This window comes from Triturus cristatus, chromosome 1_1, assembly GCF_964204655.1.
Source record: "Triturus cristatus chromosome 1_1, aTriCri1.1, whole genome shotgun sequence".
Classification (NCBI taxonomy): domain Eukaryota; kingdom Metazoa; phylum Chordata; class Amphibia; order Caudata; family Salamandridae; genus Triturus; species Triturus cristatus.
Genome location: NC_140579.1, coordinates 541,813,074 through 541,838,041, shown reverse-complemented (window position 1 = coordinate 541,838,041; position 24,968 = coordinate 541,813,074). Strand labels below are relative to the sequence as shown.

The 24,968-nt window shown below is 44.0% G+C and overlaps 1 protein-coding gene across 3 annotated transcripts in view; it reads right to left on the bottom strand.

Moving 5' to 3' along the window:
• KIF21B (kinesin family member 21B) overlaps positions 1-24,968 on the bottom strand; it is a 1,294,294-nt gene that overhangs the window by 429,296 nt on the left and 840,030 nt on the right. For 2 of the 3 annotated variants that reach the window (XM_085643177.1, XM_085643182.1), the window contains 6 exons: positions 22,829-22,949; positions 20,389-20,580; positions 15,721-15,920; positions 11,591-11,698; positions 7,345-7,413; positions 4,430-4,653 (listed from right to left, as the gene is read on the bottom strand). In XM_085643177.1, the coding sequence (XP_085499303.1) occupies positions 4,430-4,653; positions 7,345-7,413; positions 11,591-11,698; positions 15,721-15,920; positions 20,389-20,580; positions 22,829-22,949 (914 nt within the window). The remainder of the gene's footprint in view (positions 1-4,429; positions 4,654-7,344; positions 7,414-11,590; positions 11,699-15,720; positions 15,921-20,388; positions 20,581-22,828; positions 22,950-24,968) is intronic. The other variant, XM_085643184.1, reaches the window with a different exon arrangement.

Here is a 24,968-nt window from a genome sequence, read left to right as displayed (position 1 = left end):
CATTTGACCTAACAGCTGGCTACTGGCAAATCAAGTTAGCTGATGATGCCAAGGCCAAAACAGCATTTTCAACCCCTGGTGGGCACAACCAATTTGTGGTGATGCCCTTTGGTTTGAAAAATGCACCTGACACTTTTCAGAGGTTGGTGAACAAAGTTCTGACAGGTATGGAGACTCATTGCTCAGCTTATCTAGATGATATTGCTGTCTTTAGTTCCACCTGGCAGGATCACCTGGTCCACCTCAGAAATATTTTGGAGGCCCTGCAAAAAGCAGGCCTCACTATCAAGGCCACTAAGTGCCAGATAGGGCAGAGTCAGGTTGTGTACCTGGGCCACCTTGTAGGTGGAAGCCAGGTTCAACCATTGCAGAGTAAAATCCAGACCATAATGGAATGGGTAGCTCCAACCACCCAGACACAGGTGAGAGCCTTTTAGGCCTGACTGGGTACTATAGGAGGTTTGTTAAGGGATATGGATCTATAGTGACCCCCTTAAATGATCTTACCTCAAAGAAAATGCCAAAGAAGGTTCAGTGGACAGCTAGCTGTCAAAAGGCATTTGATGACCTAAAGCAGGCCATGTGCACTGCCCCCATCTTACAGAGTCCAGACTACACAAAAAAGTTCATTGTCCAAACAGATGCTTCTGAGCGGGGTGTGGGAGCTGTACTGTCTCAACTGAATGATGAAGGTCAAGACCAGCCAGTAGGTTTTATAAGCAGAAGGCTGACCCCTAGAGAGAAACGTTGGTCAGCTATAGAGAGGGAGGCCTTTGCTGTGGTGTGGGCCCTGAAGAAGCTGAGGCCATACTTGTTTGGCACTCATTTCATAGTTCAGACTGACCACAAGCCCCTCCTATGGCTTAAACAGATGAAAGGTGAAAACCCTAAACTGCTAAGGTGGTCCATTTCCCTACAGGGGATGGACTATACAGTGGAACATAGACCTGGGACCAAACATGCCAATGCAGATGGACTCTCAAGGTATTTCCACTTAAAACACGAAGACTCAACTGGTCAAGGTTAGTTTAGTGTCCCTGCGTTTGGGGGGGGGGGGGGTGTAGGAGAGTAGGATCTGCACTTATTTTGCTCCCACTTTTTTTCTGTTAACACTGGTTTCTGGCTATAGTCTGGCTGGGTCCCTGCTAATCAGGGCCCCAGTCTCTCTGTTCTCTCTAAACAACTTGGAGTGCATATTAGATGCACTAGTGATTGGATACTGTGGTACCTTATGAGCCCCGAGTATATGGTACCTTAGGTACCAAGGGCATAGGTACTTCACAGGCCTACCAGGGGCTGGAGCATGTTTTATGCCACCCCTGGGAAGCAGACTAAATCTGACACCACAGGCCTGCTACTGCAGCCTGGGTGAGGTAGTGTTAGCATTCCTCACTGAGGTATAGGTTCCCTATATCTCACCATACACACACATATAAACCTATCAGTCACCCCTAAGGCAGGCCCTATCAATCCTGAGGGCAGTGTGCTTGATTTACAATGTGAGGGGGTGCCTCTGCAAGAGCAGGGCCCCTCTGCAGCTGGCAGAGTCTATTCTCTGTGGCCGTTTGTGGATGCGGTTAAACCATATACTCTTAAGTGCATTATAACCTACCGGTAAATGCTAACTTTGGAATGACTGCATCAAAACATGTCGTGTTTGGTGTCAAACGCTTTGGAATCATACCCCCACACCAGTAACTGGTGTGGAAGTATGATCCCACCCTTCTAGAGAGGACGACATGTACCTACTGTGGAAACACAGTAGAAATCTGAAAGAGCCCTGGCATCACAAAATTGATGCCACCAGCACAGACACTGGGCTGCCCTCCTGCTGCTGACTGAAACTCGCAGTGGAGGAGGCCCAACAATAGGCATCCTGTCACAGGGAGGTGTCACCACCTTCCAGACAGGATTTAGTGTATTGGGGCTGGGTGGGTGCACTCTTAGAGTGCTTTGAAGTCCTGCACTGGGGGAGCAGTAGGCTCCTCTGGGCATATGCCAGCTCAAATGGCGCGAAATTGGACAACGGGAAGTGGGTGTAACCACCCACCCCCCTGACCCTCCCAGAGGAGTGGTCATAGAGCTAGTCCCTCCCTTTCCTTTAGTATAAGATAGGGAAACCTTGCCAATCAGATATCCCTGGACGAGGCTCTACAAGAAGAATCCTGGACCTTCGACGTTCCACTACCTTTGGAAGACTGAAGAATCTCCCTTGGAGTCAAGGAGTGACTCCCCTGCTTGGCAGGCACCAAAAACTTGAATCAACGGTCGCAAACTTTCCAGCTCCCGCTGGAGTCCGAAGTCCCTGAAGCCCCGGAAGTGGATTTCCTGACTTCTCGATGGCCTTTGTGAGTCTCCAGCAGAGCTGAGGCGAGTGGACCCCACGAGGGACGAGGAAGAGCAATACCCGGGTACCGTGCACTATTGTCGAGTGCAACCCTTCATGACGTTCTACGAATTTGTGCATTGGACCACATGTGGCCCAAGCCTTCAGCAGGATTTCTCTCGAAAATCAGAGGCCTACCTCATCCCGAGTGACCGTGGGCTCCTGTGAAGCGAATCCTCACGAGGCGTCTTCGCGATCCCTTGCCGGCTGGCTTGTGGGTTCCCTGAAGACTTTATCAAACCAAAGGTTTCCCCTGGTTGCTCCAGGCCTACCCTGACTTACCCTTGCTGGGTGAGTCCCTCAGACCTTGCTGGTCTGCACCGTTGACTTTCTTCAATTTCCACGGGACTTGCTGTTGCCAAGGCTTGTTGGCTCCAATTCGGTTGCCGACACCTCAGTAAGCTGCAGACTTCGTGGGACACTCTGAATCCAGCTCCTAGTCATCGTCGACGCCTCCTGGACCTCATGGCTGAAGAGTCAAAACACCCTTGATCACCTGAAATCACCCGACTTACGTGGGCCTCCATCTTCCTGGCCTCGGGTCACTGGCAAGTGACTGTGAACACTGTCCCTTCTGCTTTCAGCTCTTCTTCATCTTGAAGCCAGTCTTGGATTCCACCGGACACTTCTCCAGTCTTCACAAGCAGCAAAACTTCTTCGGATTCCATTGAAAACGACGACGCGACCCGACACCAAAAGACACCCATGCACCTGGCTTCTCTGGGTGAGGTAACTCGTGCACTCCGGTGCTTCTGTGGGTGTTGGCCCTCGAACTACTTACCTTGTAAGTGGTTTGCTTGTAGACTCTCTAGAAGTACCCTAAAACTTTAAGAATCCAACCGCGACTTGCTCCATTGAAATCAATAGGGAACTTGCGGCTGTGTTCTCACACCGCACACGTCTCCCGTGGGTCCTTTACTTACCTGCCTTGGGTGGATTAGTGAAACCCCAGCGATTCTGCAGGCCCTAGGCCTTGTCCTCTTGCAAGTCGACTTTCCTAAACCTCTTTTTTAGTATATGGTTTGGTACGCCCCTAGGGCCCCAGCCATATTTGTGCTCAACTTATTGTGAAACGTTGAAATTTGCATATGTTCCTGACTTTTAATCTCATAAAGAGATTAGTAGAGTGTGTCTAGTAATAAATACATAGATGTTTGATATAAATACCTGTGTGGTGTCCTTTCATTTGGTAATTCAAGAGATTATAAGGTAAAACAAGCTGCTTTACATTCCTCTGAGACTTAGCCTGAAGGCTGCTCTCCACAGCTACCACTAGGATAGCTTTCTTCAAAAGGTTGTCTTAAACGTATCTACCATAAGAGTCGAATTGGACTGGTGCAAGGTGGCCACTTTAACTAGTGACCAGCATATGCCAGGCCAACTTCTCACAGACTGGCAGCAGTGTTGCTGGGAGGGAAAACAATTGAGGATAGCATTGAAGATAAGCACCTAAGGAGACTGGAACTAAAAACCATAGTTCTAGAAGGAAAATGGAGGTGTAGAGTGAAAACAGGTACAGAAAATTAGACTGCGCAAGAGAGGCCTGATTCTGAAAATCTTGCCGGGTACACACAGTCAGAAAGTCTCGTACCCGAGCAGAAAAAAGACATGCACTTATACAACAGGCAATTTTGTACTGGAAGGCAGACATCTCCTTGCCCTGAACCTCCCTCACACTCTCACATTTTATCCTGTCTGTTTCACCCATGCTCACTTTCTAATTTTTTCACTATCTCAATCTGAAAGTGAATTTAATGCTCTTTGCTCACTCTGCTCTAACTCCCCAATCTCTTAGACAAGCTCATTCAGACAACTAATTCTCTCACTTTCTCTATACATTTCCCTCACTCTCTAGCTTTCATATTCACTCTTGAAATTTGAAACTGTTGGTACCAGGGTTGCTACAAATCCGTGAGTTTCATAGTTTTTGAGGACTGTGACTTCTGGCTAATGTACCTTAAAGTAAAGAAATGCCCCAACTCTACTCTCAAAATTATTCTAGCATCAGTGTGCATACCATCTCTCACACTGCTCATGCTTTACCTTGGAGGTCGTGTCCCGTTCACAACTGGAACATCCACATAGTTGTTCATTTTTCTGTTCCATTGACGCACAATGCTGGAGACTGAGCGGGATCCAGAGTCTGGATCGGAGGAAGTCGTACTAGCAGAAAGTTCTGCCCCAGAGTCCAGCAGGGCATTTTTCTGGACTAACCTACCAGCAACTCTATCAGACATGGGCTTGGAAAGTCGTCGGAGAGCTGAGACCTGAAAAAAAAAATATGAGACATAGTAGCCTGGCAGTGTGGGTGTTCAGCATAAAGTACAGTAGGAGGTTGTGGTACTCCTAATAGACCTTTCTCTTAAACAACAATATAAAGACAAAGAGGAGGGGAATGAAAAATGGAGGTGGCTTACCTTATGAACAGGCACCAAATTACTTTAAATCTTTATCCTACAAGTCCATTCGGTCATAATGTTTGGAATCTTTGCTAAAGCACAACTGAAATCAACCCAGATAAATCCTAATAGGGCATCATGTGGTAGCCTCAGTGTATTTATAAGAGGATCAACTACTACACTGTTATTAGCGAGTGTTGGCACTGAGTGAGCATTGAGGATACTGATTACATAATTCTAGGGAATTCCTATAAGTTTCTTACATGCAGACTAGAAAATCACTAGGCAGACATTCGAAGAAAATCTATGGTAGGATATTTATAGGACAGTCTTATAGTATTCTTGCATGTTTTTCTATAGGAAAAAGCACTGGCCCACTGGAGGGTCATGAGTCGAAATGTTGGTGGGCCACGAACGTCCAAGCAATAAAATACAATGCCTTTAAATTTAGCATTTATCTTGTCATATTTGTTGCGCTTCAAAGACAGGTCATATTTCAGTTAATGCTTCTGACAAATTGCTGTTTTTTTAACATTGGGACCGGTGTTTACAAACTCCTCTCACTTTGCAGTCAGAGAGAAATTATGTGTAAATCTTGCTGGGGTACAGGTGTGTGAAAGGAAAGGCTGTAGGATGTCATTTTTTTGTAACACGCAACAAAATCTAAAAATCATTAAATGAACTGTACACATTCAGCAGTTAGGATCACTAGAATGAAGTACATTTTTTTGTAATTCTGAAGTGTGATGGAAACAAAGATTTTAATAGGATCAAAACAAATCAAAACACTTTATTTGCTAGCGAACACATGATAAATATTCACTGACACCTGATTTCCATACTTTTGGGAGCAATATAGTTTTATCAGTAAAACTATATGTCTGTGCAAATTTAGTGCCCATTTCAATGGAAAATGTGCTGTCTGTAAATAACTGTATGCTACCACACAATTCTTTAGTAACATTAAAGAATCGTCCACCTCATGTCTATTAGAGCTAGGTGGATCACAAAAGTATTTTGTTGTAAAAATTGGGTGGTGGTTCGAAAAGGTTTGGGAGCCACTGTTTTAGAAGACATTATTATTTAAACATTTTGTAGGTTTCCTGAAAGCCATATGCTAAAACATAGGAAACCCAAAGGATGCTTTTTCACAGGAAGGTTTCTCCATCTTATGTGTTGGGGATTCTATTAGCAAGACACCAGTTAGCAATTAAGCCAGAATGATCACTAATTCTTCTTTCACACTTTTGACCTCATTAGAGATGACTCAAGAATTGAACCAGCATAGATTTTTAACAAACCAGAATGAATCCTTCAATTATCATCCAAACACTAAAAGGGAGGGCTATGAAAGTTACGTCTGCTTCTTGAGGAGCGATTCACACAGTCACCCACCATGTCCCAGATGAGTTCAGATCTTGAACTCTCACTCTTACCACATAGGGTGTTCAACAGGGACACTGGCAATGTGGATTGGGTCTGGGCTGCAGCTGACATCTCCCATTCCTCCAGTGTTTAATTTGTAAAATATGATGTGCCAGGGCTCTGACCAAGAGGCCACTGCAGCTTGCAACACCCATTGCCCTGGTCATTCCTGCCAAAACAACTACTAACCATCTCTCTTGCATGTAAATGCGACAGTTCAGATTATTCCAGGTCCCCAAAGCTGAAGGCGTGCCTGGGGAGGCAGGTATTAGCAATTTTTTTAATGTATATTGTTTCCCTAAACAACTGTTATACTGCTCAGCTGTAAATTACATGAGCAGTGCCACCTTGTGGCAGACTGCCCTAAGTATGGTGTTGACAATTAGGTGCCGGCGCCGAGCACCGGAAACCAATTAAGTGTCGGCGCTCAGCACCGGAAAGCACCGGCTCAAATTATGCACTGCATTCTTCAAAATCTTTTCCTTGCAGATACAACTGTGCTTTGAATGGGCCTGGAAATTGAGCTCACTTTCCCATATTGATTAACAGAAAACAGCCACAGCACAATCAGCATACAAACTCAAATGGCTTGTCTACCTTTCAAAAAATCTTGAAAGATATCAACAAATCATTAAACCGTCTATAATACCGAGTCAACGTATCAATACTGCAGATAATGCCTCCAAGGAAAGACACAAAGCATAAATGAGTACAGGAAATGCCACAGGGACTTCTACACTAATCACGATTTTATGGCTCTGGAATTGAATGTCTCTTTCCCCAGTGGAAGTCTCGTTGAAAGGCAACAAAGACAGCCTTTTTGCAGGTTCCACCTCATTACAATACCCGGACCCTAGGTTGTGCCTCTAGAGAACTGGTGTTCTCAATCACTTCAATAAACAAAAAGGATTTAGGCTGGAAGTCCATGTATCCTGCAGAGAGATGGCTGCCAATGTACGGGGTCACTTGGAGGACACAGCAACATCTGGGTGTGGTTAATAAGCAGTGCCAATGACAACTATTCCCTGGTAACCACCCTTCGATACGTTATAGGGCAAGTTGGAAAGATTCTGCAACTATGCAGGTTGGACCTCAGTGGTTTTAGGACCCGTAGTGGAAACATCAACAACTTACCTCCTGGGTCTTCCGCCTCAGAATGGTCTCCTGCTGCCTCTTTTGGGACTCCAAAGCACGGATCTGAAACTGACGAGTGAAGAAAAACAGGCATGTTTAGGAAACTGCAGCGTGCCAGAAAGCGAGCGAGCTACCCTGTCACCGACTACTTCAAGATTCACGTATACGTGCCAACCTTCTGTATTTTGCCATGGAAGCATCTCAAATCTAAGATCCTGTTTTTGGCCCCAATGTAAGTCCGGCTCTGATGGAAGTAAGGCATTGTTTTTGACTTGACAACCCCAGATATGTATGCAAATTCTAGAACTGGAAAATGATGTAAGTCATTCTAATAATCCTTCCAGGATCTGGGACACCATGACAGGAGTCATTATAAAAAGAAAGGGCCTGATTACGAGTGCGGCGATCTTCCGACCGTCGCACTCGCGGTGGCAGTCCACCATCCACCACATTATGGCTTCAAAAATCATAGCAGCGGATGACCACCAGCTGCTGTTCCCTGGAGGTGGCAGAGCTGCGCCACAAAGTAACATGCTCAGATGGACAGGCGCAGTCCCGCTGCGCATCTTACAAGTTCCGTCAGCCATTTTACGGTGGGAGCTCCACCATGAGTAGGCTGGAGGTGCAGCAACAAAGGGGACCCTACAGAGTCCCCACCCCACCCGTCATGGGGATACATTCAGGGGGGGGCACAACATGTGCCCCTCTGTCTGCATTCCCCCAAAGTTCCAGCACGGCATGAGCGCCACCGTCCATGCGTGCTGGAACTTTTTTGCCATCCCCATTCCGGTGCCTGTTTCCAGGCACCGGAATGGGAAAGGCAAAGGACCATCCGCCTTACACAAGTTTAATTCATGATAAGGTGGGCAGTCTTTGCGCAACTTTGGTGCAACTGTGCCGGTGGAAAGCCGGCGCAACTACGCCAAAGTCGTAATCTGGCCTATAACTCTGGAGAAACAGCAACACCTCCTCACCATCATTCAAGGCTAGTGGGCATATCTTTGTTTAATGGGGCTAATTTAGCAACAGGGGACTGTCCAACATACATAAATCGGGTTTATACAAAGAGGGCAAGCTAATCTGCATCAAGCATCACTTTGTATACATCTCTTCATCTGCCATTAATTAACTCAGACTGAATCATAATTTGTTTGCAATTCAGTATTTGGAAGAGGCGTGTTTTCTTTTTTCTTTTTAAACGCATCACGTTTTACCTTAAGGAAAATGAGCACAATTTAAAAATAAATATTTGCTGCTTTATTTAAAAGCAATCACAGACGTGGTGGCCTCATTGCTTTGATGGCACTGATTCCTAGTGGGTCACAAATTGCGACCTACCTCATTCATATGCATGAGGTAGGTCTATTTGCGATCCACTAGGAATCTCTAATGAAACTATTCACTATTTGATTCTTGGAGACCTCAATATCCATTTGGATCAAAGGGATTTAAGGGACACGCTAGAGCTCCTTGATATCTGCCAAGTAGCGCAGCTTTCTCAATGGGTCTTCCAGCCGACCCACCAAGGGGGCCACACTCTCGATCCCATCTTTTCGAATGTTCCTATTAAAATTAAGGCTCCACTTCCTGTCTCGTGGTCAGATCATTATCTAATCTGCTTTTCATGGGAAGTAGCTTCTCCGAGCTTTAGACCTGTAGTTTGCCATAAACCTCCTTTTAAGAAAATTGATCCCGCCAAATTTGCCAGGGCTTTGGAGGACAACAGGCCGTCCCTGTCGCAGGACTTGGATGGGAGCCTGGCAACCTTTTCTATCTGGTTGCTGGGCTCCATGGCTGCGATCGCCACTCCTACTTCTTCTAGACGGTCTAGGGATTCTCCCTCTAAACCTTGGTTTACAGTGGAGCTGCTTCACCTGAAGCAGGACTGTAAGAAATTGGAGCGTTCTTGGCGCCTCAGTAACTATTGTCGGGTGGCCAAGGGTCGGCTCAGGCAGGGCCAGAAAATTTATTATAAGGCCATCTCCTTAGCAAAAAGGCAGTATTTTGCCACTCGCATAGACCAGGCTCAAAATAACTCAAAAGAGATTTTTGCTATCGTTCAGTGCTTTATGTCCCCGTCAGCTCAGAGCAGCATTATGCCTGCGACGGTGGCTTGGTGCGAGACGCTATCCAAATTTTTGGGGGATAAAATTCAAAGGATACAAGATAGCTTTATATGGCCTGCTGCTCAAGAATGTTTTTCTTTATCTGATGTGTCTCGTGCTCCCTTCCCTGAGGCTATTTCTTCCAATCACTCCTTGGTTAATTTTTCCTCGGTTGATTTGTCCTGCATGTTGAGAGTTTTGAAGGGTCTGAAGTCCGGCTCTCCGGCTGACCCGTGCTCGGCAAGATTATTGGCTTCTGTGGCAGAGGTTGTGAATGCTGAAGTCAACTACATCATTAATCTGTCCTTTCATGATGCTAGGGTTCCTAGTGCTTGGAAGCAGGCTAAAATCCTCCCCCTCTTGGAGAAATCTACTCTCAATCCCTCGATTCCGGGGAATTATAGGCCGATCTCTCTCCTCCCTAGCCTTACTAAGGTTTGTGAGAAGATAGTAAACAGACAGCTGTCAGAGTATGTGGAGAGGGCGGGCCTATTACATCCAGCTCAGTCGGGCTTCCGGGCGGGCCTATTACATCCAGCTCAGTCGGGCTTCCGCCCTTCCTTTGGTATGGAAGGTGCTCTGGTGGAAGTGTCAGAAGCAATTCGGGAGTGTCTCGATGCCGGCGGGAGAGCAGCCTTAGTGCTGCTCGACCTGTCGGACGTTTTTGATACGGTCCCCCATCCCTTACTGCTGGACAGACTGGCGGAGATTGGTGTGGTTGGATCAGCCTGGGGCTGGATTAAGTCCTTTTTGGAGGGCCGGGTTCAGCAAGTTTGGCTACCCCCGGCAGCCTCTTCACCTCAGCGGGTTTGCACAGGGGTCCCCCAGGGTTCATCCCTCAGCCCCCTTTTACTTAATATCTACCTTACCCCTCTCGTTATTTTGGCAGAGGGTCTGGGGGCTAAGGTGATTACCTACGCTGATGATACTCAGCTACTGTTTACCTGGAATAAGAATGTGGCTACTGTGGCCCCCGTGCAATCGTGTCTTTCTGCAGTTTTCAAGTGGTTGGCGAAGGCCCAATTAAAATGCAACGAAGACAAGTCAGAGGTTCTGCTGTTTGGTGATTTTCCGACTGGGTTTAGAGACTTGATCTGGCCAGCTGGGTTTCCACCCCCTCTGTCCAATAGCCAGATCGCTAAGAATCTGGAAGTTTGGTTTGATGGTAATCTTTCCTTCTCCAGTCACGTGAAGCGACTGGCGGGCTGCTGTATTGGGCTCCTCAGAGTCCTGAGAAGATTTTTTCCGCTTCTTCCGCAGGCTGCACGTGAATCTGTGGTGCGTGCGCTTATCCTGTCCCGTTTGGACTACGCTAATGCGCTCTATGTAGGGATTCCAGCCTACTCCCTCAATAGGCTTCAAGTGATCCAGAATGTGGCTGCCCGCCTTTTGGGGGGGGATCTCGCCTAGGGAGAGTGCGGGGCTACCTTCGTTCCCTGCACTGGCTTCTGGTTAAGGCGCGAGTGGTGTTTAAATCTCTCACCATAGCTCATCGGGCACTACACGGTCTAGGGCCGGGCTATCTGCAGAAACGATTTTCCTTTGATGTTCCGGGGAGGCCTCTGCGCTCCTCATCCCTTAGGCTGGCGAAGATCCCTGGTTTCCAACGGCATCGTCTGGGGGGCGCTTCCTTGGCCGTCCATGCGGCCCGTGCCTGGAATGTACTTCCCTTGGCACTTCGCTGTGTGGAAGATATTGCTGCTTTTAAAAAATTGTTAAAAACTCATCTTTTTATTTAAAGTCAGGTTATGCTCTGTTTTCCCCTTGCTCGTGCCGGGACACTCCTTGGAGTAGCCGTGCGCGCTATAAATTTAAATAACAATAACAAAAGAGTTTCATACATTAGGAATACCAATTTCCTTTATCCACTGCTTACATTTATCACTGTGCTTTTTCAGGCACTTCAATTTTAACTTGTTGAGAGTTAGGCGCTCTATGGAAGTCCTTCTCACTACTGGACACACCCAATGCTTAATGGAGTCTTAATTATCAGAATGATAACTGTTATCGTCTAAAAATAGTTTACCACCACATTTCATGGATCCCTTACTTTTCAGTGGTCCATTACAATTTTTTCCCTAACCTCACCCTTTTGCCCGTTACATCCCAACCTTTCACCATCCCTTCCCTTTGACACTGACCTCCTGTCTGTGTTGCTCTTTCTTTAGTTGCGCGATCTCTCGGTTACGCTTTGTCTCCACCAGTCGCCGCTGTTGCTGCTCCACCCTCATTTGTTTCATCAGTGATGCCTGTAGAAGGGTAAATGATCAATAGGACCTAAACCAGCAGCAGCAGCAGCAGCAGATCTTATGCCTCAATCCTGGCCCTTCAGTCGCACAATGTGGCACAAACATGGTTTCCATCCAGCACGGAGATTTGTTGCAATCAACAAAAACATAATGCCACATATAAGACTTTCTCTGATGCCTCATTGGTTCACATTTAATGTTTTGCATGTTCACCAGTGACCTAGGTGCACAGATACAAGGGTTAACAGGGCATCAAACTCATCTAGACACCACTGTGCCTCATACTGTTAGAACAATATAGTCACAGATATGTCACACACTGATTCACATATGCAAAACCACAAATATCAGTGGCAATAAAAACATAGTTTCATGTGTAGGCCACATTTAAGCCCTCAATCCTCTAATATAAATGTATTTCTATGCCATAATGATTGGAGGGGTTGCCTGTGCAAGTTAGTTCTATCTTCCCAGGGTCCCCATTCACTCTCTCGCTCTCTCTCTTTATTTTATTTATGAAGTTTTAGATAGTGTAATCAAGACCAATAATGGTATCAGAGCGCTGTACAACATAACACTAGCATCAAATGTACAAGAAGTAAGATATAGAATGATAGGGTGAAGCCCAAACAGGCGAAGGGAGGAAAACATATAACATGCATGAATGATACAAAGAAACATAAGCTAATAACACAGACAATGAATTCAAAGTGGAATGGATAGTAGCATCAGGTAGGAAGAAGACTATTCAGTAGTCTCATTTTTACTTCTTTTTTTAAAAGAGTGAATGAAGGGTTGGTCCTGGTCTTAGTCCTCGTCTCCGGGAGAAGAGAGTTCCACATTTTAGGGGCAATTCCAGAGAATGTTCTCTTGTAAGTTTTCTTTTTATGACATTTTTGGGGTTAAGTAGTAGAGAGCTTGTACTACGAGAACACCAGTTCCCTCCAGATAAAACCAGTTTCTGTGCCAAGTAGAGAGGAGTGTTGTGGTGGGTGGCTTTATACGTCATGCAGGCAATTTTTAGATGGATACAATATTCATAAGTGAGCCAGTTTAGTGAATGAAGGACTTTGATGTTAGAGGTGGGGTTAGGTGGAGCGATTAATAGGAATTCGGTTTTGAGGGTATAAAGAGTTAGCCAGTGTTGAGTTTTGATCAGAATGTTATTGAGGGTGCTGATGTCATCACGAGAGGCAATCTTCACGTATAGTTGCGTATCATCAGCATACATATGGTAGGAGATGTTGGAGAGTGTGGGGATTTCAGTCAGGGGTTTCATGTAAAGACTGAACAGGGTGGGGGAAAGTGAGGAACCTTGGGGTATGCTGATTGTGTCAGGCATCTAATCGGATAAGGCGTAATTTATTATGACTCTTTAACATCTGTTTTGTAGCAATGAGCAGAATCATTTTAAGACAGTACCAGAGAGACCCATCCTATGTTCTAAGAGAGAGAGTCTCATGTTTGACCATGTCAAACGCTGCTGATAGGTCAAGTATGATTAAAAGACAGGATTCATTTTGATCGAGTAGGCAAAGAGCGTCGTCGATAATGTGGACCACGGCAGTTTCAGTACTGACGATCACATTTTTCCAGGACTTTGGCAAAAATTGGTGTGTTAGAAATGGGGCGGAAATTGTTGGGATCGGAGAAGTCAGCATGAGGCTTTTTTAACTTAGGGGTGACTAGACCACTTTTTAGACAGTCAGGCATGGAGCCTTGCATAAGAGAGGCGCTGATAATTCTGGTCCATAAGGGTATCAGGAGATGTGAAATCTCATTGAGGAATTTGGAGGGGAGAGGGTTGTTGAAGTGGTTGGAAAATTTCATGAAAGTCAGAATTTTTAAGATGTCCGAGTCATCAAATGTCTGGTAGATGGACCATGACGCATTATTTTAGGTTTAAGGAGATGGAGGTGCAGTGTGGCAGGGTTTCAGTCAGTAAAAGATTCGCAGCAATGCAGAGAGCAGTATCAATTGACTTGGTTTTCTCAAAAAAGATAGAGGAAATTATTTGACAATTAGGTATTGTTATAGTGACTGCAGTTGAGAAATTGCATTTCCCATTAATTTGTTGTTTAACCATTTCAAAGAGTTTTTTGGGATGGTTGATGGCCATGTCCAAATGCTGACGGAAATAAGATGATTTGCCGCTTCTGATGTACCTATTGTAGGCCCTTCTTTTTCCCCTCAAACGATTAAGGTTCAACAAAGACTCTCCAAGCTCTTTCCACCAGTCTAAGGGCGAGGTGTTCCTTGTTAGGGCTACAGTTGAATCAGGGGTTAGATCTTCTTATCGGAACTCTCTTTAAATGTTTGGGGCAATGGAGTCCAGGATGTTGGAAATAGAGCTAAAATAGTGTTTGGAAAGGTCTTGAGCATCAACCAAATCATTGGTAGGAGACAAGAGATTGTGCAATTGGTAGATATCATTTCAGGATTGAGATTGAGGGTGTTTCTCACCCAATGTTTTATTTTCACAGGCTGGCCTTTTAGGATGGTTGTCTTTTCGGTGATGGAGAAGTTGATGCAGTGGTGGTCGGTCCAGTCACAGGGTGAGATAGAATCCAATAGGATGGTGTTTTCCTTGGCTATGATTAATTCTAAGATAGCTCCTTTAATAGTAGTAGTGCTGTTGCAGGCCTCAGACAGGTTGAGATCATGAGAAAAGCCTTGAAAGAATTCACTAGTGGAACATTTGTGTCATTCCAATGAATGTTGAAGTCACCTAGGAAAATCTGGTTTTTGTGAGGGGCATTGTTCGTGGAGATGATCTCCAAGATTAGATTGATGAACATATGATTATCACCTGAGGGGTGGTAGAACGTATTCATAGTGCAGGTAGAAAGTGTCTTTGGTTGAGATGTTCAGCATCATACATTCGCAGGAATGTTAGTGCAGAATGTGATTGTTTAATAGAGAGGTTAGATGAATATATACAAATAATTTCACCCCCATGACGGTTAGCACAGTCTTGACGAATTACTTCATAGCTGGGTTGAACTAGGATGTCAAGAATATTAGAAGAAGAGTCATTTAGCCAGGTTTCAGTGAGAATTAGGAGGCCCAGGTCCAAGTTGAGTAAGAGTTCCACTATGTCGGCAGCGTGTTTTATTGCTGATCGGAATTTGAGTAGTGCGCATTTTAGGTACATTTTGGTCACAGTAGTAGAAGAATGTGCAAAGGGGACTAGTTTGAAGTTAGATTTATTAATAAGTCTAAGCTTCGTAAGAGGTTTCCTTGGTGCTTGGGTGATAATGGTTTGAATCCTAGCAGAGGGTGTTACATAGTGAGTTGGGGCGGGATCATAAAAAGCGAGAAGGGAGAGGATATTATTGGTCGAGAGGTATTTGACTAGTCTGTTGGGTTGGGTGGAATGGTTTAGATTAGGCTTGCATCTCCATCTAGGTTGAGATCCACAGTAAGCAGCATTATCTGCAGGAGGGCAAGTGGGGGAGGATATGTTACGTGCTGGTGGTGGATCAAAAGGTTCGATCTATTGAGTTCCATGTTAGAGGTGATACCTAGGAGACTGTGTATATCAACCGGCAACAACAGTATATCAGATTGTATAGAATCCAGCATGGAATAGAGTATGGTGTCAGCATTTTCCTTTTAAACTGTGACCATAACTCTGCAAGCATAGCTACCACAAGTGTAGACAATACATTTCTATTTCCTTTTCTTACTACTAGAAACACAAGCCAAATGGAAACTTACCTTGTAATGGGGACTTCACTTCAGGACATCTATCAACTCTAAATACCATAATACTAAGGTAACAGTGGTGTCTGTCAACTCTCTCTCTGCTGGAACTTTGGGGACTGTTGCAGGCCTCAACCTTAGCTTCATTGACCATAATAGATATTAAACTAAAATCCCTAGTTCCAACCAAATTATTTGAAAGTTGTAACTCTCAAACAGTGTAACACATTACAATTCTTTAAAAAGCTTCAGAAGCTCATCTACAACCGGATTTGATCTCTCTTACTAGTCTCACCATGTTTCCCAAAGCTTCTTACCTTTGCTTTTTTCATCTCTGCCACCTCTGACTGAAGCTTTTTCAACTCCCGCTCATAGCGTGACTGATTTTTCAAGAGCCGTGCATGCTCCTTCTGGGCCATTTGGAGTTTTTGAAGGTCCCGGTTCATCTCCTTCAAACGCTTCTCATAGTCTGACTTGATCTTGTTGGCCTTTTCCTCTGTGTAGCATTCCATAGAACCTACAGTGTACAAGGGAAGACAGGTTTACATTAGACAAAGGGAAATAATCAAAAGAAACTACATAAATACAATGTTCCAGGGATGCCAGAGGAAAGAGAAGCCGTGAAAGTGGAATACACAGTACATACAGAGTTGTCTAAAAGCAAGTCAGGCAGGGCACTGCTGCAAACCTGTTACCCCAAAAAGCACATATCACAGCTGTCACAGAAGTGTAACGTTATTTGCACCACAATGTAAAAGTGCATAGAAGCAAATAATTTTTTGATTCATTAGCTAAGAAAGTGAGGCACTTTTTGAGCCATTAGGGAAAAAATCAATACAATTTTAAAAAACAATCTGTTATATTGTACACTCTCTTTTACCAACTTGCCATTTACTGACCACTTGCTTTTGCATAAAATTCCCATTACTCACAGCTTCCTCTACACCTGCCACATGTTTTATTCTGTGTTCAAATCTTTTTTATCACCTTGTACTCTCTATTTCATAGCTATCTGTCGAGTATCCTGTTATTATTCAGTTGCATTTGCACACAAAAATGTTTCAAGTAAAATACATTATCAGCATTTTTACACACTTTCTCCCAAAAAATGTAAAAATATTTAAAAGTTGACTTTCTTAGTTTGCATTTTTACTGGGGAATTCCAAGTGTGGTTAATCACTACCATAGGAAACAATACTCACAATTAACATGTTGGTAAGGAATTTGTGATTTGATGTTTCTTATAATTTTTTCCACCAGTTGTAATGATGAAAAGACAGTGAACAATTATTCAGAAATGTATAATAACAATTCTGATTGAGAGGGATATTTGGTCATTTTTCAACTGATAATGAAACTCAGAGCCTTCATAAATCTAGCTCTGCCACAGAAGAGGGAGAAGTCGAAATCACTGCCTTGTAGAACTCACCAACATCTCATGAGTCAGCACTGCAAACCCACTGCCTGGCTTTATATCAGATGTTGCACTTTTCTGGAGGTAATATATATTCTGCTGCCCTTGAATGCGCATGCCTATCTCATGAGGTATTTTTGAGACCGCTGTAACAGTTTAGTAACATGGTATCCTATTCTTTCTGATTAAGCAGAGTTAGCGGATTAGATCTCTGCACCTCACTCAGGCTGCACCATTCTTGGAAAACCAGCACGAACGGCACCATGCACAGTGCAAGAGGGCGCTGCTTCTTTCTACCGCTCAAGTAGATTTTCTACTCGAGTGGCAGCTTCCTCAACACAAATGGATCATTACTCAACGCAAGCAGTTGTGACCGCCCGCGTTGAGAAATCTCGTAGGGAGGTGGTCTAGCGTTGGATTTTTCTCGCTCGCCAACTTAACGTTGGAGCGGAGATTTTCAGAACTAAATGTGCTCCGCGGAAGGGGGAAACTCCGCGAACGGAGTGGAGTTCACCGCCCAGGCCTAGTATAGATCTCAACTGAAAATAAGTGTATTCAGCACTTAATTTTGGAGATATGTTTCCTGAATATCAATTCCAGAATATTGTTTGACGATAATATCTATGTCAAAATATCTGTAGTACAAAAACATTGAGATTTTTAAATATTATGGGTAAGTGTATATTTATATATAATATTGTGGATTTAATATAATTTTCAGGTGTTTCAGATTTGGTTCATTTTTTAAAAAAAAGTTAATATAGAAATATATGTTAAATTAATGTTTTTTCATATTCTAATTGTTTATATATGTAATTTGCATCAACCAATAAGCAGACACTACTTTGTATGAGTTTAATCACCCCTCTGCCTACCTCTGATTGCAGGTCCGATCACTTTGGTGGCTCTCACTTTCTGTCAGTCAAGAAACCATGTCTAGATTTCAAAGCTGTCTTGTGAGGTATTCTGACTGATTGTCACCTGCGGTGGAGGTGTGGTGGCAATCGGGGACCGCAGCACCAGCAGTCCGACTGCCTTATTACGACTACTGTGGTTGGCCCGCTATAGGAGTGTTGCAACTGTCAGGGATCAGGGATCCGTGATCCTTTGCAGTGGCGTGGCGGTCTGAGGCTGCAATATGCTTGGCAGTGCCACTGCGGCACCACAAAGCATATTACGAGTTTCCTTACTACCAGTAGTCTCATGGTGGTTTATGCTTTGAAGTGCCCTGGAAACCAGCTATATGTAGTCAAAACTGAAAGGATATTAAAAGTGAGAATCAGAGAACACAAAAGTAATATACAGAATAAAATTAAAACCCCCAGTGTGGCTTTCAATTGACTTCAATGTAAACACAATATTTCACAATTTTATTTTCAGGTCCTTGAAGTGGTAACATCAGTCCGAGGTATTGACAATGCAAAACGATTGTTGCAACGTTATTTTTTGGGGATAAAATCTTTAAATACTCTTTACCCCCTGGGATCAATGGAAGACTGGAAATGTCTTGTTTTCTGTAATATAACTTGGATTGTTGGTGCTGACCGTATTTAAAATACTTTGGTTACCATAGCATCGTTTATTTTGTATATTTTAACGTGAAGTACTGTATAATGATGTTAATTTGCAATCACATATTTTAATACATCATATTGTATTATCTTTTCCATTAACTGAATTATTCGGTAATATTACCATCTTTTGATTCATGTATCTTTCATCTGTTGCATTTCAACATGTGAGGCAAGACTTCATATTAAGCATGCACATGGGCTTACATTTCAAAATTGCAACCAATTTTGTTTTGAATACACATCGGTGGTGTATGAATTGAAATGGACTGTGTCGCTTGGCTCATTTATTAATAGAGCAACTCACATGAACCAATTAGTCTGGATTCTCTGTTTTTTCTTTTCTTTTTAAAACTTGGGTTTTCTTTAATACTTGGTCTAGTAAACATGGGTGTATATTCACAGTGTGGTGATTTTGTAAACAGGTATTAATATACATAATGCATGTTTTCTTTGTGGTATGTTTAATTCTTTGTAAAGTGGTATTTTGTTTTACTTAAGGTTAAACCCCCTGACACAGGGTAATGAAAGTCCGATGCATAGGGGATATGTATGAATGAGAACTTCTCAATAGAAAGGGGGTCATTATGATGGCGGAAGTCCCGCCACCACCAGCCATGCGGTGGCGGCCCTTCCACTATCGGAACGCGATTCTCCCCCGCCACATTACGATGGTGGGGGGGACCCAGTCTGCGACTGTGGCGTAAGCAAAGACCGTCCGCCACGAAACCCCCAAAGGCAATCATTCCAATTGCCTGGCAGAGCGGTCTGCATCCCTAAAATGGTGGCGGTGCCTAGCAGGCACTGTCTGGCAAATTAGGATTCTGGCTTCAGCCAGCCTTTCCGTGGCGGGTAAACCACCATTGAAAGGCTAGCGGGGATTGGTTTTTGGGGCCGGTTGCGGGCCCCACTTATGTTTGGGGGTGGTGTTTGTGCAGTGTGCCCCCTACATAACACTGCACCAAGTGCCAGGTACCATGCGGTGCCTGCCACGTAGTGCAGTGAAATGCACAACATGCATTTTTAACATCGAGGCGGGTGCTGCAGTGAGCAGCACCCGCCACTATGTTAAATTGCAAAATGCGACCACCATGGTGGCGGTAGCATCCTAATTGGGCGTGCGGGACCGCCGCATCCATGGCGGGCGGTCCCGATACCCACCACAATGGCGGGAGGACTCCGGTCCGCCCGCCATTGTAATGACGCTCAAAGTTCTTTTAACATCAAGGATTGTGGTGATGAACTCTTGTTTTGGAAACAATACATGATTTGTTCATGGTAGTGAATTGTTAAAAAAATTATTGAACAATCTATAACTAGAATTCAGAATTGATTTGAGCAATTATAAACAGATGCAAATGAAAAGTTGGAAAAAAGGGTGAATATAATTTGTGCAAAAGCTCAGAGCAGCCGCAAGACAGTACCCAGTGGGATTCCTTCCACTGATGGGAAGCATAAGCATTTGTCCCATAATTCCTTCCTGTCCTACAACCTGACAATTCTTCCATCACCAAAACCATAAAAAGTCATAAAACACGTACGATTGAAAAAGAAGTAAGGAGGCTGGTGGCTGAGTAACCTGTAGCCTCTGGGAGTTGTGAGGTTTGGTTCATTCACTTTGACTCACAGATCTGGTAAATTATTAGTGTACCACCAGTAACTGAGCAGAGTCCAAGGGGTTCAACTGTGGTACATTTCATGCACTAGTCTTTGACAGTGCCGATCTGTCCTCGGGAAATGTGTTTACAGATGGTTTGATTTAGCGGTTTTCCTTTAACTGTACAAGTACTGTGATGTAGAAAGTTTGTGTATGCATTAATTCAATTTTATTCCAATTCTGCAAAGAAGAAAGTAAGATGAGCTCAAATTCCGGGAGAAATTGAATTAAGTCATCTTAGCTAGAGCAGCTTGGCCTGCAAGAGCCATTGCCATGGACATTAACCTGCTTGTTGCACTTTGCTGAATCTCTGTGATTTGGTTGTAGATCTTTCGGTACTTACTGAGGTTCTGCAGCACGCGGTCTCGCTCCAGCTGAGTGTCGCGGATCTTGTTCTGCAGCAGGATCAGCTTCTCCTCATATTGCTGTTTCAGGGTCTGCAGGCGCCGCTGACTGTTCTCCAGCTCGTCTATCAGTTTCTGTTTTATCTCAATCTCACAGGTCAGGTCGGCCAAATCAGCCTGGAGGTTGACTGCTGCGACAAGAGGAATGTAAGCAACAACATATTCCCCCACTTTTAACCTCCCCATAAAAGTCATATATCTATCTGTTTTGCCTGTGTGACAATATGGAGAAAGACAATCCTAACAACTCTTCACCCTTGACCGTTTTCATCCTGAGTCCCCATACACTGCAAAGACGGCAGCTCTTCGGCGTCTCCTTTTCTACACTCAGTGTCCCTCTCATACCTCACAACACATCCCTTGCTTACCACATCCTTTTGCATGTCTCGCTTCATCTGCCATGTCGCCCTTTGGCCTGGATTCCCACTCCTACAGTGCCTAAATGTGCTTAATGTGACAATACTCCAATAGCATCCATGCATTTTGACACTACCATAAACAATCATAGTTTTTCTTTTGCTATCAGCCTTTTTAAACGAAATGTTGTTACTTTTGGGGAGTGTCTTTTTAAAACTTCAATGGGCCCCTTACTCTGTCACCAGATTTGCCATCAGCAAAGTTCAGAGTGACAGATCTGTCTCCATTTTCAGTGCACTTCTGTGTAAGGTTGCCATGTAAGCACTAATGATCTTGCATAGAAAACCCATGACATTTCTTTAACATGCAGGAATGACTCCAAACATATCTAAGGGTTTTTAAATGGGAACATATACACAAATAATTGGTACATTTCCCAGGCCCTCGCGGTCGTAGGTTGGCGGAAACAGGAACAGGAGTCAAGGAGTCAAGTTCTTTGGGGGCAAAGACATAGGGACTAGTGTCAGGATGGGAGACGAGACAATCAGGCCAGAGACAACACAGGGAGGGCCACCACTCAGATTTTTTCCCCGATGCAGCTCCTGCTGCACTTGAGCGGAGTACTTCAGGTAAACTCCTCCCCAACAATGAGAAACCCATGACCTTCCACCACTCTGATGGAGGTGATTCCAATACTGCACCTTTGGCTTGGCAGGTCCAACCATGGAGTCCTGAATTAAGCTATGAACCTCGAGGTTCCTTGGACTTCAAACAAAGAGAAGCTGCCTTATGTTTTTTTGCAAAATAGTATTTAATTTCTGGATCGCCTTATTAATGTTTATTATACATGCAGATTATAGAACCCTGTTTATGTGCTACTGTTTAAAGAAAACAAGCATCTTAACTTCATCTGTATGCCAGGTCTGTTGAGTCTGTCCTAGCCACTCATTGGTGGATAGTCTGTAGCATGAACAAGCCTTACGAGCGCTGATGTCCACACATACAGATTTATTTATATGATGCAAAACTATAAACTTATTTGTCCCCATGAACATAAGGATATAAGTGAAAGAAAAAGGCACCACTATTACAAAATCTGATGTCAGAACCCTGGTAATTCGAAAAAAGTTGTAATGTCCTTCCTAAAGTAAAGAGAGTTGGTTTGTTTTTTAACATTCTATTCCTTGGGGCCGATATAAGGGATTTGCTGATCTCATTGTATCGAGGTCTAGGGAATGATCAGAAATTCCTGTTTGGCAGATGGTAAAGATTCATCAAGGCAGTGGAGTGTAAATTTCCTATGGAGACTTTAAGACACATGTATTAAGCAAAGATTTTAAACATAATACCGTTTTTTAACCGCCAGTCAATGAAGGGATACACTCGCCTCATAGATATTCTACAATCATTTGTTATTAACAATCAGGTGGCATGGCAAGATGGACCGAATGGTTTCATCTGGAATGATATCATGCACAGTTTTGTTGAGAAAATTGTAACAAAATTATTGACATGTTGTGATTCTTTCTTTTGAAAAGGGTTTGGAAGATAAATGAAGTAATAATAAAACATATGTTTAGAAAAAAAGAATTAGATTGACATTTGCATTATGAATATCCGGCAGATTCGCAATGTAATATTGTAGAAGCCACCCAAAAATGCATCCCTGTAGTTCAGTGAAATGTATTAATGTCCTAATCATTATGTCTTGATGTTCATCAGGAGTCCCTCTGTCTTGGCTCCATAGAACCGGAAACCCCTGTTGGTCATCCAGGAAGGTACTTCCTCCTCTAGGCTTTAGTTTCGAGCCCCTGAGTCATCCCTTGGCCCTTTAGCATGTACCTATTTCTTTGTCTCGTCACACAGGAATGACAGTTGGTCACCCTTCAATCCATCTCGAAATTAGCAGATTGAAATAACCCCATTAGCTTCTCACCCAAAATAGGATGAAACCCACCCTTGACAATAGCCTTAATGATAGTACCACACCTGTTTATTAATGCTACTGCTCCGTTTACTCACCCTTCTCCTCGGCATCCGACTCAGAGTCCACCAGGCTCTCCTCGCTGCCAGAGTCTTCATCCTCGTCCTCTCTGCCATCCTCTTCTTCACAGCCACTTTCATCTCGCTCCTCCTCTTCCTCCTGAGCAGCAGAACATGCGATGAACCATTTGTAACCAGACAGCGAAAGTACGCAAATCCATACTTTATGAGCAAGACCTTGCCATACAGATAGGGGTGACAGAAAAGGACCACCTGGTCCATCTGGGGTTTTCATTCCATGCACCTTAAATCATAATGGCCACCTTGACTTTAATAACTGTAGGCTTTCTAGCCTGTATCAGAATGAATAAAACATGCGCTTAAACAAATTGAAGGAAGACTTAAAACTCAGAAAAATAACAAACTTGTCATGGAACATAGTTGAGTGAATAAAGAATAATCCAAATAGGGTTCTCGTCTAGGGAATATAGCAAAACGAAAGAGGGAGTAGATTCCGAAAAGGTGGGCGGTCTGCAGAATAAGTTTAAGTAGAAAGTGCAGAAACCACCTGCATGAAGGTGTGCTCAGACTGCATTTGTATTCGGAATAGGAAGGTATAACTGACTGCAGTTGTAAGTAATTTAAAACCCAATAAATACGTTTTAGAAAAAGCCTCAAAGTGCAGAAACTACACTTTTGCTGTTTCTTTTAGCTATATAAAGACGATGCCCTAAATTCAGGTGCAAAATGTAATTTAAAAGAACTAATATATCTTTGACCTGGTTTTTCATGAGGAAAGTCGTCCTCGTTGAGCACTCTGCCTGATGCCTGCCTGCTAAGGGGATGGCCTACTATCTTCTTCTACAAGTATTATGACAAAAGAAACAGTCATTCAGCCCTTGCAACACACCGGAAGGAAAGAAGCTGTATCCAAGGCTGGGATTTACTTTGCGCCTTAAAAACGCGTGTTCATGAATAAATACTAAATGTTTTTAAACCATATTGATGCCTGCTTTTAAACGCCTTAAAAGGATGCAGACGTTGCCTATCATCGTTTGATATAATAAAATCTAAGGAGAGTGTGAGGTCCAAGGGGAAGACGTCATTCATCGCTTTCGTGATTGTTTATTTGTTAAAATCAGTCAAACAAAAGTGAGGTTATTTATTATTATTAGTGCAGTGCAGCATGGGCGTCCGCAGGGGGGGGGCAAAGGGGGCACTTGCCCCCCCCCTGGATCGCTGGTGCAGACCCAGTCAGGGCTGGCGCTAGGCATGGGCAGTGTGGGCAGCTGGACCTCGCGGCTGTCTAACTAGAATGGGCCCCCCACGAGTCCATCATGCTTTTGAAATGGTGCCATTGTAGTTACAGGTGGGCAACCCCCTCCCTTTGTTTCGCAGATTTGGTGAACTGTGAAAGACACAAGGCGGGGTGGGAGGGTGAGGGGGGAGCCCTCTCCTGGGCCCGGCTGCCATGGGCTGAAATGGCAACATGACACCGCATCCCTTTGAGGTGCTGCAGACTGGGCAGGGCAGGGTTTGTGGCCGTGATTAGCTTTCCCTTTATCTCTTTCTTTTAGCTTAATCGCTGCATCTGCATGATAACAGCATTAGGCAGACACTTGAACTGGGGTGAGGTGTGAAGTGAGCCCTGCCCCTGCGTGAATGAAACGCAGAGCATCCTGCAGGGCTCACAACAAAAAAACAGAGTGACCTCACACAAGGGAAAGGGAGAAGAGCAGAAAACGGAGAGAGAGAGGTGGTTATAGATTTTTTTAAAAAATTATTTAATACTTGTGCTCAATCATGTCGGAGGACGGCGATGAAGTAAAAAGTTTGCCCCCCCCCTGGAAACATTTCTGCGGACGCCCATGCAGTGCAGTCTGATGTCTTGGCGTATTACTAACGCGCAGAATCAAAGCTCAGTCGATGGTCTTCAAGAGAGTGTGGCTTTTATTCCAGAATTCCTCTGAATCTGAAGTTTTTCAGCCTGGGGATGCCTGAGGTCAGGAATACGCACCAGTAGGTTAACGATGTTACAATACAAAGCATCCGGAGAGAAAAAAAGGCCTTCACTTCTTTGATTCTCTGCACGATAAACATAACTCACTTATTGTATTCTGGACTTGCATTCTCCCTCCAGATTTGACTCAATCTAAACATGTCGCAAACTTCATATGTC